The sequence below is a fragment of the Gossypium hirsutum genome, chromosome A07 (assembly GCF_007990345.1).
Source record: "Gossypium hirsutum isolate 1008001.06 chromosome A07, Gossypium_hirsutum_v2.1, whole genome shotgun sequence".
In the NCBI taxonomy this organism is placed as follows: domain Eukaryota; kingdom Viridiplantae; phylum Streptophyta; class Magnoliopsida; order Malvales; family Malvaceae; genus Gossypium; species Gossypium hirsutum.
Window position 1 is genome coordinate 17,321,014 of NC_053430.1, and position 15,016 is coordinate 17,336,029.

At 31.8% G+C, this 15,016-nt stretch overlaps 1 protein-coding gene and 1 long non-coding RNA gene across 5 annotated transcripts; one reads left to right on the forward strand and one right to left on the reverse strand.

The window, feature by feature from the left end:
- The first annotated feature begins 373 nt into the window (after positions 1 to 373).
- On the forward strand, positions 374 to 1,824 carry LOC121232181 (uncharacterized). Of its 4 annotated transcripts, none has more exons than XR_005930429.1 (3): positions 403 to 666; positions 1,090 to 1,237; positions 1,326 to 1,824. It is a non-coding gene; the product is annotated as an uncharacterized lncRNA (long non-coding RNA). The 4 variants fall into 4 exon arrangements; XR_005930428.1 differs by having other exon boundaries at positions 1,119 to 1,237; XR_005930431.1 differs by having other exon boundaries at positions 374 to 666; positions 1,119 to 1,824.
- Positions 1,825 to 10,539: 8,715 nt separating this feature from the next.
- LOC121203660 (flowering-promoting factor 1-like protein 1) lies at positions 10,540 to 10,920 on the reverse strand. The gene has a single exon (XM_041074090.1). The coding sequence runs from the start codon at positions 10,918 to 10,920 to the stop codon at positions 10,540 to 10,542; it is 381 nt and encodes a 126-aa protein (XP_040930024.1).
- Between the last annotated feature and the right edge of the window lie 4,096 nt (positions 10,921 to 15,016).

A 15,016-nucleotide genomic window follows, 5' to 3' on the forward strand; every position in this document is an offset into this window, starting at 1 on the left:
AATTTATTTGGTTTCCGCTTCTTGAGTCAGTCAACTTGAATTCAATCTTTCTTCTACTTCAATCCTTATCATATAAAAGCTAACCCAAGCGCACTAAATGTTTAGAAACGTAAGGCTTAACCAAGACTTACAATTATAAGAAAAGAGAACATTTTTATTAATACACAATACAATAAAGTTGACACATGTCAACACACTTCTCTCTTGCATCATTACAAAAATGAAAGCACCTACCTTATTTATAGAGTTTAATGACCGTTGGTTTGTTGACACATGTCAACATTCTTGCCATTAATTTTACAAATATCTAATAGTTGAAATGTTAATCTAGAATATCTAATCTTTAAGATAGTATCTTATTTCTTTATTTTATATTCTAGAAAAATTTAAAGAAAATATCTATTAAATGATAAGTTTGGTTTTTATGTAGAAGTTGTATTGGCTTTCAACAGAAACCAATTAGCTGAGTCACCAAAGCCTCCCAACGATTCGATTTGAGGTCGCACCTTACTCGACACACCGCCACAAGGCTCAAACAACTCGTCGTTCTCGACAGAGTCCAAGGTGAAACGACGTGGGGTGGCATCCGATACTTAGTTGCCAACTGGATGGTTGATCAAAGATAGGGTTCGAAGCACCGATGCCAGACCTGGTCTGGTTGATAAGGTTAATTCCATACTATCTACCATAAATTTTTTTCTCTGTTAAGTTTAATGTCAGCGTATTTATTCAATTTTTTATTCTATGGGTATTCATGATTATCGAGTATCAAGTTGTGCATGATTGCCATTTTCATTAGTGACATACATGACACATATAAAAGCTTTTAACTGTCCCCTCAGAGAAACAAGGTGCATTGTGGAATCTGGAGTGAATGTAACGATTAAATGTGGGATTTGACTTGGGTGAATGTTGCGTTTTAAAATATCTGATTTAAGGGAGTCATAGGAAACTATGTGAAAGTACATTTGAGTTGATTCCAGTTCATTTTGTTGCATCATTGATTTGTTTATGCATGTAGGGTGTATAATTAGAAGTTGATTGAGACCCTCTTGTTGTATTCATCTAAGTAGATAATTGGAAATGCAGTGAAAAAACTAAAAACGACGGTTGTGCAGTATTATGTTGATCCATCATCGGGCCGAAAATTCAGATCGAAGAAAAAAGTGCTTTACTATCTAGAAACTGGCACCCCTCAATCTAAAAGGAAGAAAGGAACAGAGACTCCTGTTGGTGTGTACGTTGGAAGTCCGAAATAAAAACCTTGTTAGTTGAATATTTGTCAGATCCTGGGTTTTGGTTTATGCTTGAATTTTGTTTTGCAGTTGACAGAGGCCTCTCCAGGCAACAAAAAGAGGAAATCTGATAGAAAATGAAGCCTTCCAACTTTATTTTCGTTAATGTACCAGAGAAAGTGGATTGGTTGTTCAGCAGCAATGCCTCAGCAGACTCCTGGACTCCCTTCCTTGGGGATGACCAAGTCCAAGTGGCTGAATCTACTACACAAGATTGGTCTGCTACATTTACATCCCTAACAGCCTGCCAAACTGATTAAGCAATGGTTTGCAAACATTCCCTGTTTCTAGGTAGAGGTTATAGGTTTCTTTTGTATTCGTTTATTCATTCTTTTGTTCTCTTTCCATTGTTAATATGTAACCTTTAGCTAGGATTTCCTTTTTAAATGGCTTTGTTTCAGAACAAAGAGATGGTTTTCGTTTCATTTTAGGCCTAATTTGGGACGAGCCCGTCAATGAATTGAGAGTAAAAAGCCTACTTTGGCCTTGGGATGAATTTCTCCCCATAATGACTAAACGTCCGCTACTACAACTGGTTCTCCTGAGCCGACCTATTGAACCTTTTTTTTTTTTTACTTCTTTTCCAAGATTGTTCGAAAGGCAAAGGGAAACATGTACAAAAGTCGTGGCGAAGCCGACAAACCAGCAACTCAAGTACTGAACCATGCTCTGAAATCCTAGAACTCATTCCAGAAATGGTGAAAACATCTCTCAAAGCTGTCTCATCCTTCGGCTCTATTAAATAATGCCATCCTAGAAAATTAAAAATGGAGCACCATTCAACGTATTCTTACCCCATGAAGTGACGAGAATGAATCACCCACCTTCAGTACTTGGGTTTAGATTTCCGTTAAGCACATTTGGTTTATCGGACAAGGAATGTTAAGAGACTTCGTTATCGGCCAACAATCCCATTTTGCAGCCTTTAATTAATTTGATAATTCACCTGTGTAATTGGTTGAGTAAAAAAATAAATAAAATAAATTTTTAGAAAAGAATGAGATGAAAGAGCATTGAAGTGATAACTATTTTTTATCCAAATAAGCAAGAGTTATAAGTTAATTTGAAATTATGTATCTTTCAAACTTTTTATTTGTTTTTCTTTTATTTTTAATTTTACAAAGTGACAAAGGGAAATAATTTTTTTTTATTATTATTCAGCTTGTTAGAAGTTGTATGACCCATATTCCTATTAAAATAAAATACAAGTTGTTGCTCAAGTGAAATCGTATAGAAGTATATTTCATTTATTCGATATTCCTCTTATATTATTCAAATTCGACATAGCCCATGATATTTTCTCAAAAGGATTCTTACATAAAATTCTAGGTGTTCTATTTTTCTCTCTTTTTTTTTGCAATTTATTATCATTATCGACATTTAATTTTACACAGCTAAACATATTGAAAGAAATGAAAAACAAATCAATCTCTCCTTTTTTCTGCTCATTTAAATTTTATCTTCATTTTTTTACTCCACTGAGCAAAAACAAACCGACATTTCGGTACAAAAGATCCCCACTCAAACATCAGCCATCAAATTAGGGGAAAGGTCGAGAGGGGGCATGTTACAAACAAACAAAAGATCATGTTGTGTATTTATGTCCAATACAAAGCTTTGAAAACTACTTCGTGGACGGGTAAGAGCATCTATTCTTCTCGCAGAAGATATGCTTAAGTATCTTTCCTTCCAATTTTGATAGGAGCATCATGCAATAAAAAAAAAAGAGTGGATAACATGTTATGATTTGAATAATTATATATGGATCACACTTATAACAATGGTTGCATCAATTTCAGCATCAAGGTTTCTTAGGTTAGTCCTCTAGGCTAACTCAAGACCATCTCTAAGGCCCCATACTTTTGCCTCTAAGTTACTTAGCATAAGCGGTGTGGCGATAGGATACTATAAGCCATCTATTATTCTCATCTCAGATAAGGGCCCTACCTCCCGCCTTCCCAGGATTTTCCAAAGTTAAGCCATCAAAGTTTAGCTTTGCTTATCCTCTCCCTGGCGCATCCCAATAGAATCTCATCGACAACGGAGGAGCCTATTTCCTTTCCTTATCAGTAAGTGCATAGAAAACACAAGCACGTTCAAGGTATGCTGGATGATATCATTGTTAATTAGGGTGGAGTGAAAAACAATGTTGGTTTGTGAGATCCAAAGTTCCCAAAGAAAGTAAGCAAAAACAACATTCCAAGGCAGGGATGGCCTAGAATACCAAGCTTCTGAGTGAAGATTCTCAAATAGCCAGAGTATCCAACCTTTGTTATGTACCTGATTAATGTTCTCTAGATTGCACAATTTGTTCCACCAGAGATCATTGTCTAGGCATTTGCGAAGTAGATGTTTCAATGTCTTCTTGGTGATTCTCACATAGGGGACATGACAAGTCAATGGTCATATCCCTTTCAAACAAGCATATCTTAGTAGGCAGAATGCAAATGCTGCATTTCTATAGGAAAAAACTCACCTTTGGAAGGAGATTTGTTTTCCAAACAAAATCCCAAATAAGTTTATCCCAATTATCAACAAATGGAGGCCTATTATCGGCCATATCATAGGCTCTGGAAAGAGAGAAGATCTCAATATTCAATCCCGACCAAAAAATCATGTCTTGATCTTGCAAGTGGGACACTGTAAGGGTACTCAGGAACACAATGAGAATATTCGACGGGAGGTTAAAAGAAAGGGTAGAAGCTTGTCTTTCATCCCATTCGATTTTAACTTGTAGAAAAGAATTTTCCTCCTCTTCTAGTCGTAGTAGCCTTGTTAGGAAAAATCTAGGTGCACCAAAACCTGTCTAGTAATATTCCCATCCGATACCACCCATTTAATGCCTTGCTAAAAGAGCAAACTAATCCTTCTAAGTCCACTCCAAGTTGCGAAAATATTGCTCGACCAAGGATTACTAATGCGTGTTTGAGTGTATTCGGCTATAAGCATTTATGCCCAAAGTTGTTTTTTTCAAAGAGAATGCACCATCCAAGATTTGATATTTGCTTCTAAGTTGGGTGAGACCTATGAGATTAACAATAAATCTCTTTATTAAGTACCTTTATGACCTTTGACTATTTCTTTAAGTTTCAATGATAATGTATGATTCAATGTATGATTCAATGTAATGAAATGTAACTAAAGTGTAGTTAAATTGAAGTAGAGAGGTTTAAGAAAAAGGAAAAATCATTATAGTGTTTGATTCAATTGTATTCACTGGCAATTAATTATGTTTAATGTTGTGAAGATAATTGTGAATACAAAAATTTATCATTTCACTAATAAGTAAAAAGATCATAAGAAACTTAAAATGTGCTTAAATGAATTCGGGTGTTGCATACTAACTCTACTCATATTTATGAATTAATATATATCTAACAGTTGTATAGTAGCCTACTCTTAAAAATAAAATATGTTGGTCTTAGGATTTATTTCCTTACATGAATCGTGAAGAGAATAGAAAGAACACAAAATAATCTTTTAAAGTTTAATCATGAGAATATTGTACTCGTTATGTGTGAAGATATTGAAATTAGACGCACATAATGAGTGACTCATTTGCGATATACTATATTACCATAATTTTTACACAAACCATTATAATTTAAGGTGATAAAGTCGGTGAATTTTAGGTTAAATTCTACTATTAGTCTATGTATTTAGTAAAAAGTTGTAGATTTAATCCATATACTTTTATTTGATCCTTTTTAGTTCTCATGCTTTCTAAATTTTAAAATTTCAGTCCTCACTAAATAATAATTGTTAAATTAATTAAATAATATTTTGCTATTTTCAAAATTTGATGTGACAAACATATTATCATATATGTAATGTCATATTAGTTTATTATTTTCACATATTACTTACCAAAAATCCAGTTGGGATTAATGATTGTCATTTGCGTTAAAATTGAAATTTTAAAATTCAAAAAGCATAGAGACTTAGAATAATACAAATAGGGAAAATTGACTAAATCTGCAATTGTATGAATAGTACATGACTAGTAATTGAATTTAATTAAACAGATTTAGTTGCTAGTGTTTGGATCAAGGCTAAAATTTTAAAATTTTAAAAATAAAGAGATTAAAACTATACAATAACTAAAGTTGATCAAATAAAAATATAGAAATTAAATGGGAGAAATTAACTGAAGAATGAGATGTGGGAAGAGTTTTATCATTGATGAGAGAATGAACCTTAGTTAGGTGGACAGTTAAGGAGAGGTGGAGCAAGTTAACAAACCAAATTACAATGAATTTGATTTTAACCAAGTTTTTGGAGTTGGTATGGCTATGGATGAATGAGTTGAGTTGGAACAAAAGCCTAGGTGTGTAGCTGATGAGCCGAAAAAAGATAAGGGATTTCATCAGAATTAACAATACATTGTCCTGTCCGTACTACTGAGAAATAAAAAGAGGAACATGGAGGAGCCACCGGTGTTGCAGATGCAACAGCACTTGTATGAAAAACTCCATCACCCTGTCTATCCCATTGTTATGTCAAATCCAAAGTTATTGTGAATTATGGTTCACTTTCATCCTACTTTTTTCTGCCGCCGGCGCTACAACGCCTTTTAAGGCTCTTCCTTATTCAAGCAAAATTAAAATTTGTAGACTAAGAACTTTTGTTTATTAAATTCAAGTGAAAATGTTTATGTTATGTGTAAATTATATGTAAAATTTTAGTTTAAATTTTATTTTGCTTTTAAGTTTTATCATCTGTGATTTATTAAATTTATTCACGTAAAATTAACATTTTTAAAATTTAATTTTAGATGTATTTTGATTATTAATTTGATTATACTTTTAAATGATTAATTTTTGTGTTAATTATTTAAATATATATATTTGTACTTGATCCAATATTTTTATTTTTAAAAAAACCTAAAGATAATCGCAATGTTTAATTAATTTAAGACTGACTGCTTGCAATGTTTAATTAATTTAAGACTGATTGCTTAATTTAGGATTGTTTCTCAAAAATACTTTTGAGAAAAAAAAATATTTTTGAAAAAAAGTTAAAATTTTTAGTTTATCAAAAAAAATACTTTTGGGTTAATTTTTAGCTTGGGAGAATCACTTTTTCTCTCAAAACGAGTTTATTCAAGAATGTTTTTATCCAAAAGTGTTTTTAAAAAATAATACTAAACACACTTTAGATATTTCATGGAAATTACAAGTTTGACTAGTATAATATTCTACTAATTTAATTAATAAAAGGGTTTAATGAATTTATAAATAACTTTAAAATGTATTAAAACAAAAGAGTGCTTAGCCTTTTGAATTTCTCTATTTAAATATGAAAAAAATATTTTATATATTGCTAATGATGTTTTTAGATTCCACAAGTAGAATTAAAAAGTTGACAAATGTCACATAGGAGTATAGTAAAATATAAAAAAAATACATGATATTTTTTAAGGTTACTTATGAAATAAAAAGTATGCTACCAGTATACCAAATACTAGTTGTTTAAATATAGTGGTAAATTTTTCATTCCAAAATTAATCTTTTGGGTTAAAGTGAAAATCTTTAAATATATTAAATTTAAGAGAAAATATTTGGTATGTTGCTGGTGGAGTTTTTAGACTCCACAAGTAAGGTTAGAAATCGACAAATGTTTTATAGGATATAGTAAAATATTTTTAAAAAATAAATACATGATAATTTTTAAGATTACTTGTGAAATAAAAAAATACATTGATAGTATACTAAATACTAACCCTAAATTTAAATATCCATACTTATTATAAAATTTTGAATGGGTTGAGGTGTTAATTGAGTACAAAACTCAGTTGGAAAAAGACAAAAATACTTTTACTTTACAAAATAAATTTTATTATTTGGAGAATGTTTTTATCATTTTATCTATTTTATATAAAAAATAAAAAAATATATATGCACATGATAAGATTTAAACTCATATTTTCTTAATATTCCACATTTTTAGTTTACTACTAAACTAAAGTTTCATTATTATTTATATCAATTTTTATAAATATATTTGTTATAAATTTTATTTTTTAAGGTGTGTCGTAATTTAGTATATATTAAAAATTATTAAAAACCAAATAAAATTCTAGTCCAAATGAGGAAGTTAAATATCTATTTTTATTTTTACATGGCATTAGCAGGCTGAAGCCGGAAGCTAGGGTGGTGTGTTAAGGGCTTGTTTAGTAGTGATTAAAAAAAAATATTTCTGGCTCCAAAAATACTTTTGATAAAAAACTGTACTAAATAAACTGCTTTTGGCTGAAATTTTTAACTTTTCAGAAATACTTTTGAAAAGCATTTTGAAAAGTACTTCTAAAAAGTAAAAGTTAAAACTTTCAGCTTTTTCTATCTCAAAAACACTCTTGGTGCTTAATTACTTTTTCACCCCTCTAATAATATATTACTTTCACTTTTTTTTTGTGCTTAATTACAAATTTGTTAAAATTATTAATTAAAAATATATTTTTTAAAATACTAATTACAAATATTTAGTAATTATATTTAAATATTTAAAATATAGTTTATATATTTTAATTAAATTTTATAATTAATTAATATTTATTGCTTAAAAATATTTAAATTTTATATTTTATATATTAAAATATTAAAAACTTATGATAATTTTTTATATTCTTACTAAAATATAATAATATTAACTAATTTAAATATTATTTAAATATATATTTATTACTTGATAATAACATGTCTAAAATAGACATTTTATTTCTCAAAAGTATTTTTTAACAGCAATGTTAAATATTTAAATTTTAAATTAAATTTTTCAAAAATATTTTTTTACAACATTTTTTAAAAACACTTTTCAAAAATATTATTAAACTAGCCTTTAATTACAGAGTTAAAATAATGGCCTTATCTGATCTTTGGGTGTGCTTGGGTACAATCCCTTCCCTCCTTCCTCTTTAATATATAGTTATGCAAGTGTGCAAATGAAACATCAGCTTTTACGCTCTTCATCGCTAACCTTTTTGCAATTTGCAATTAATTCCGAGCACCGCAAAACCCCTTCTCTCTCTCCAACCATTTTCAGATTTTATTTACTTTCATATATACAATCTCTAATAAATTTTACATTCTTCAATCATTATTTTACTCACTATTTTATCATATATATCAAATCACAATTATATTTATTTTGGGCCATCGAAATAAGTATACCTTTGCTTTCTATGGTATTAATATTTCAAATTTTATGATATCATAAATTATATTTTATAGCATTATATGTTGGTACGGAATAATGATTTTATTACTAATACACATATCACTTTGCAAGAATTTAATTAAAAAATATAGCTATATTAACATGTTGGGCAACATTATAATTATTTTCTTCTGAATTGGTTTTTTTTTTAAAAAATTTATAATTCATTTCATGATATTATATCATTTGAGGAAAAAATAACAAATATTCACTGTAAGCGGTCAAAGATAAGTTCCATTAACACAATAGAAGTTTCAACCTCAATATCAATAGAATATTATGGCATGTTAATAATTAGCTCTGTCATAACTCAAGCACGGTATATCTAGAGTGATTGCAAGCATTTAACACAATAAGGAAAACAACCTCGAATTCTCCAAAGTGTCAAGCAAAAATCAGCAAAAAAATCAAGCATCCACTAAACTAGAGAGGACAACAACAAAACCATCCCTAAATTCACTTACAAAAACAAGACTACATGCATAAGCAAGACTAAAAAAGTTATAAAATGTAAGACAAAAAGTTCCAAAAATGAAGAATTATTAAACAATGAAAAATATTTATAATACTTAAGACAACATGAGTCCAAACTAACTCGTAAAATCATTTATTATTCTGAAATACTCTCAAAACAAAATAGATTAAGAAGTCGAAAAAGGCCATTATTCGAGTATCTACAACCAACCAACTTTTCAAGAAAAAATATTGGTGGTCCGTGGAGGTTTAGCAACGATAAACATAGTCATTTGTCCATCACAACTTATGAATACAATAAAGATATCCACAACACATCTGCACTCTGAAAAAAGGAGAAGACACATGAAGTGGATGAGGAGAACAAAAAAAAAGACTTAATGAGAGAAAAAAAGGTGAATACTAACCAACCTGAAGACTAACACTAATGTTAAGCAAAACAAGGTAGAAAAAGCAAATTACTTCATGAAAAAGGGGGAACTTATCCTTATAATTATATTGCTATTATTATGAAAATTAAATCATTTAATAATTTCTTAATTAAGTTGTTGTTTGGGACCCAACATTTAGTTTATTGGTTAAGGTGTTCATTATATCTCAAAATTGTGGGATCGATTAGCAGACTATACCTGTGTAGTAATTTAAATATGTGTGAGCTTGAGATTCTATTGTATTAAAAAAATTTAAATTATTTGATTGATTCATAACATCAACTCAATTAATAAATTATATATAATAAATATATATAATATATTTTTCACTAAATTAATTCACAAGTTATACTGCACCAATGGGTATGTATATATATAAATTTATCCACCTTTGTCCATTACAGTTAACCACAGCCCCTTATCTTATATCACAATTTTAAATGTGCTTTTTTAAGGCACTTTGATTTTTTTTCATATTAATTAACATTTTTTTAATTTCAAAAATAAATTTCACATGCATTTTTTGCATGTGGCATAAAATTTAGTAATATAACACTAATAAATAAAAACATAAATTGTTAATATGTTATATATTCATGTCAAATACTATTTTTATAGTATTATATTTTACATTTAGTGTTTTTAAAATAAATATATCCAAAAAATTGCAAGCTGCAATTTTTTTTAAAAGACCCCATTGATGAACCGAAAAGAAAAGGGTCACTGGGATAGAACCAGCTGATAATGATAGGCAGTAATGGTCTCATCACATTCACATGCATGCAATAGCAAAAAAAAAAAAACAATATTCTCGTATTGGGAAAAAGTTGGGAGTTTTTATCGCAGAACGAATGGGAGAGACAGAAGCCAACTGGAAATGGTGAAGCAGAAGGAATCAGATGATCAAAAAAAGTTTGAACTTTTAACAAAAAGAAAAAAAAATAAAACGAAAGAGCCCAGCATCACTCTCGTTAAACACAGTAGTTAACATGAAGCAACTGTTGTTCCAATGGACTATACTTACACCATTTCGCAAGAAAAACCACTTTGTTCCAGGGCTATATATATATACATAAATAAATGGTGTTATGCTTCAGTGTAGTTGTGGTGGATGAGGCGCAATGTCACGTCTGTGAAGGATCACGTACTTCGAAGAAAGACCGGTTCTTGACGACAATGTCGTACATATGTATGGACCTGAAGTTGGCGAAGTTTCTTGGGAGGGAAATGAGGTGACATGAGTTTGCTGATTTGTGGAATTGAAGAAGCTCAGGTTGGTCCAAGTTGTAGTAGCGAGTCCAGCCAAGCTCACCCAGACGCTGCTCCAGTTCGGAGTAGGAGCGGATCACTTGGTTCGTGGGGCGGTAGACTAGGTCCCGTGGTCGAGCCCCTGGTGCGGTCGACGTTCCTGGATAAATAGGATCTTTTTCCTCGAAGGATTCTCTGGTTGGATTGGATATCAATCGAGCCACACCATTTTTGTCAAATATCCATACACCCGACATTGTATGCCTAGACACAAGAGATGATGGCTAGCTAATTGTTGCTAGGTTGAAACTTGAAAGCCTGTGCCTCTGCCACCTTTATAGGAAAAGGGACTACCAGTGTAAAGACTACTTTATTATATATAGTAATGTATTACCGGCACCTTACATTCTTTAGATAAATGCCAACTCAATAGTTAATTGTAACTTCAGGAATATATATATATATATATTTGGGCTTTATCGTACAAAATAATAGTTCACCTTATTCTTGAATCTATGAGATATTGAAACAATGAATTGGATGAATCTGGTTTCTAGTAAGAGTATAAGCAAGTTGTCCAAACTGGAACATTTGATGGTGAAGGACCCAAGAGGGTGAATCACTTGCTTGTAAGCTATATGAGTTATCCACTTCGTTCTTCATGTCGCGGATGGTAAACTCACTTTTTCCATTAATGGCGAAAAACCTCAACTCTATCAATTTTCTCAAGTTTTGTTCTAAATTTCCTGATACGCTTGTTTAAAAATATCATAGTTTCATTTAACTATTTCGTATATCATTTGTTTCAATTAAATTTTCACAAATGACAACCTCTCTAATTTGTTTCGACAACAAGCAATTTTCGCCGCTCAAACGATAATGGCAAGACGAAATTTTAAATTTCGTTATTTTCAACTAAGTTAAATTTAAAGTATTTTATTTTTTAAATTATTTTAAATTAAATTTTTTGTCGATATAAATAGGCGGATGATTGTGTTTTGGAAGAGGTCATACATAACCTATCAAAGAACCCAGATATTGAAATTCGTGGTTACTTGCAAGACGCGGGATTCTTGTACGCGTCTCATATGCTCAGGTACTATAAACTCGAATCCTACACTCATCAATGCCTTGGTGGAAAAATGGAGGCCCAAGATACACACTTTTCATCTCCCATGCGGTGAGTGTACAACACACTCGAGGACGTAGCTCTACAACTCGGTTTATTGGTGGACAAGCCAATTGTCATGGGGTCATTAGTTGTTCTTGATAAAGAGGATCTTTGCGAGGCATTTTTAGAGAAGGTGTCGAATAAGTTTTACGGTGGTTGGATAGATATGAAGTGGTTGAAAACTAATTTCAAAGATCTTCTTCTGAACGCATCCGACGTCGTTAAAGAACAATACGCTCGAGCATTCATTTTGAGGTTAATCAGGGGCATTCTAATGCCTGATAAATGTTGAAATTTAGTACACATAAGGTGGCTACTATACCTAGTCTACTTCAAAGAAAGCATACGAATGAGTTGGGGATCGACCGTGTTGGCCATATTATACTGGAAGTTGTGTCGAACGGCATAACCGGATAAGATGTCAATCGGTGGTTATTTGCTCCTACTACAATTGTGGGCTTTGTGGCGACTACCATTTCTACATCCCCGACTGAATGACTTATTTATGTTCCTATTGGTGACAAGGTAAAAAATCATTTCTTAATAAATATGTAGTTTGTATAGTACATTGGAATTAACATATTGCTTGTATAAGTGAAACTATAGGTCGATTTAAGTGGGACTACTTGAGCAGTTTAAAGATATCAAGCAATTGTTAGATCAACGCTCGGAAGTTGAGGTTAGTTACTTATTTTTTTCAAACCTATAATAATTACACAATGATTTGTAAAATAAAATTTCGTACATAACATAATTTGCAATTGTGCATTGCAATTTGAATGGATGTCATACGCCAACCCAGATATCATAGAATGCCTCCCGCCGAAATTTTTGGCCAATTGGAGTTTATGAGATGCAAAAGTGTCGTTGATAGTGTACGTACGAGATGGTGAAATGCATAAATCAGATCAGGTGATCCGGTAGTTCAAGTGGGGCCAATAGATTTCGCCTCCACCGCGAAACATGGAAGCACTACATAAGCTGGATCTGTGAGGGAAGAACGTCGATAACTTGTAAGATTACCACAAGAAGTACATCGACATTTGGGATCATGGGATGTAATTCTTACCTATCCGCGAACTCTTTTTCTTATCGGACATGATGACTTGTTTGGAGTCAATGCCTTGGTTCAAAGTTGTCGACAAGCCATATCTTCTATTGGTTGAGGCGAGGAGTAGGCAATTTCAATAAAAGAGGCAATCATAAGTCGCCCAACAGCACAAGTTTAGAAGAGGTTCTATGACAGGTTTATCACCAGCTCTGACCCAACAAGCACCACCGATGTCTACGTCGCATCCCGGTTAGTTCACTCCACTTATTTTTGTTCATTTCACTAACCACATATTTTTTCACAAGCACCATGCTATGTACCACCGCAACACCCTACTACTACCCCTCCTGCAAGTACATATTTCGGGGCACCTCTGTCTCCAACATTCAACGCCCTCATGCTGACATCGATGCTGATGCAAACATCAAGCTAAATGTCGATGCTAGTACTGTCACCGATTGCAACACTAATGTCGTCATCGATGCTAGTATTAATGTTCGGGTCAATGTCGACGTATTTAGGTTTTGCGACATCATATGGTTATTCACTGATAGTGTCACAAATACCCACCGCATCATTATTTTACCGAGGTGGGTTATTGGCGCAACCACCTTCTCATGGAATGGAGGACACACGATGGGAGACTAGGACGACACTGCACTCGAGCATGAAGGAAAGAGATGGAGATGAAGACGAAGCCAAAGGTGCAGATGGAGATGAAGATGAAGATGAGCACGATGGTGGAGGTGAAGAGGAGAAATATGAGTACGATGGTCACAATCTAATGGAGGAGTCGACACCACTAGTTGTGCATAGAAATCCTACGCGCACTCATCAGCCACCGCCCTGCGGCACACATTCGACCTGACAATGTCGATGATGTTTTTTTATTTACTTATTGTGATGTAAATATATATGACATCAATAAAGAAAAGATAATTTTTTTATATTTCTATTGCAACTTATATTTGTCTTTGTTAAATTCTAATGAAAATTATACGTAAATTTCCATATATTTAATATTTGATATAAAATATGTAACTTTGGATAGGCATATTTATCGTTACCGAACTTATGAGTTAAAGGTACAAGGATTAAATCGTAAAAATAAAAGAAAAAAAAGCTTCCTAATCATCATTTTTGCTAGAGTCAACAGTTTTAATTTTCCCAATCAACTTAAAGTCATCCAATAAGGGTTTAAGGAGGCTAACACGTGTTGAAAGAAACCTGACTACCCAAGAAAACAAATTTCAACAATAGGAGTACTTTTGGGACTCAATTTGCCACTCATGTGGTATTTTTAGCCTAAGATCATAATAGTTGAAGAGAAAAGATTAATGCTAATCTACAAATTAGTGAAAAGTATAAATCCTTAGTTGTCAATTTGCCTATTTGGTTAAAAGAAAGAGTTTGCTCATAATCATTTTTTATAGAGTTTTGGTTTAATGCTTGTGCTTATGTTTGGAACGATGCCTACATGATGTGCGATCCATGATTTAGAGAATAGTTGAAAAGATTCAATAGGTCAAAAGCGAAAATTGATTAAGAGTATCTGAAATTATGTAGGGAAAAATTCAACTGAATTTTTTGAGATGCTCCAACTAGATTTTGGGGTGATTATAGTGCCTATATCGTAGAGCTTTGAGTTATCTTTGAAACAATTTTTGAACTACCTAATTTCATGGCTTATGGCTCGAGATATAATCATTTTTGTAAAGCAATGCAGTTCCCTATGAGAAGTTTAAGATTAATTGTTAGGTTTCATAGGGGTAACTTCAACTAGATTTTTGAAACCTTCTAACCACCTGTTGGAGCATATTTTGTGCCTAAATAGTATATTTTTTAGTTCTCTACGCAATAGTTTTTGAATTATACCCAACCAAGCTTATAGCACTATCTTTTAACATCCATATTCCATAACTAGGTGTACTAAGAACATATTTGATCATGCGTTTGAAAGCTTTAACATGGGACACTTTGGGATTGGATTGATATCGAGCACATACCCCCATGTTGGAAAAATCAATTTGAAAACAATGAAATTTTAAAAATTTTCATTAAATTCAACCAGTCATGATGTTTATAGCAATAAACTAATTGCATGAATTATACCTATGCTTTTGGTTATGGC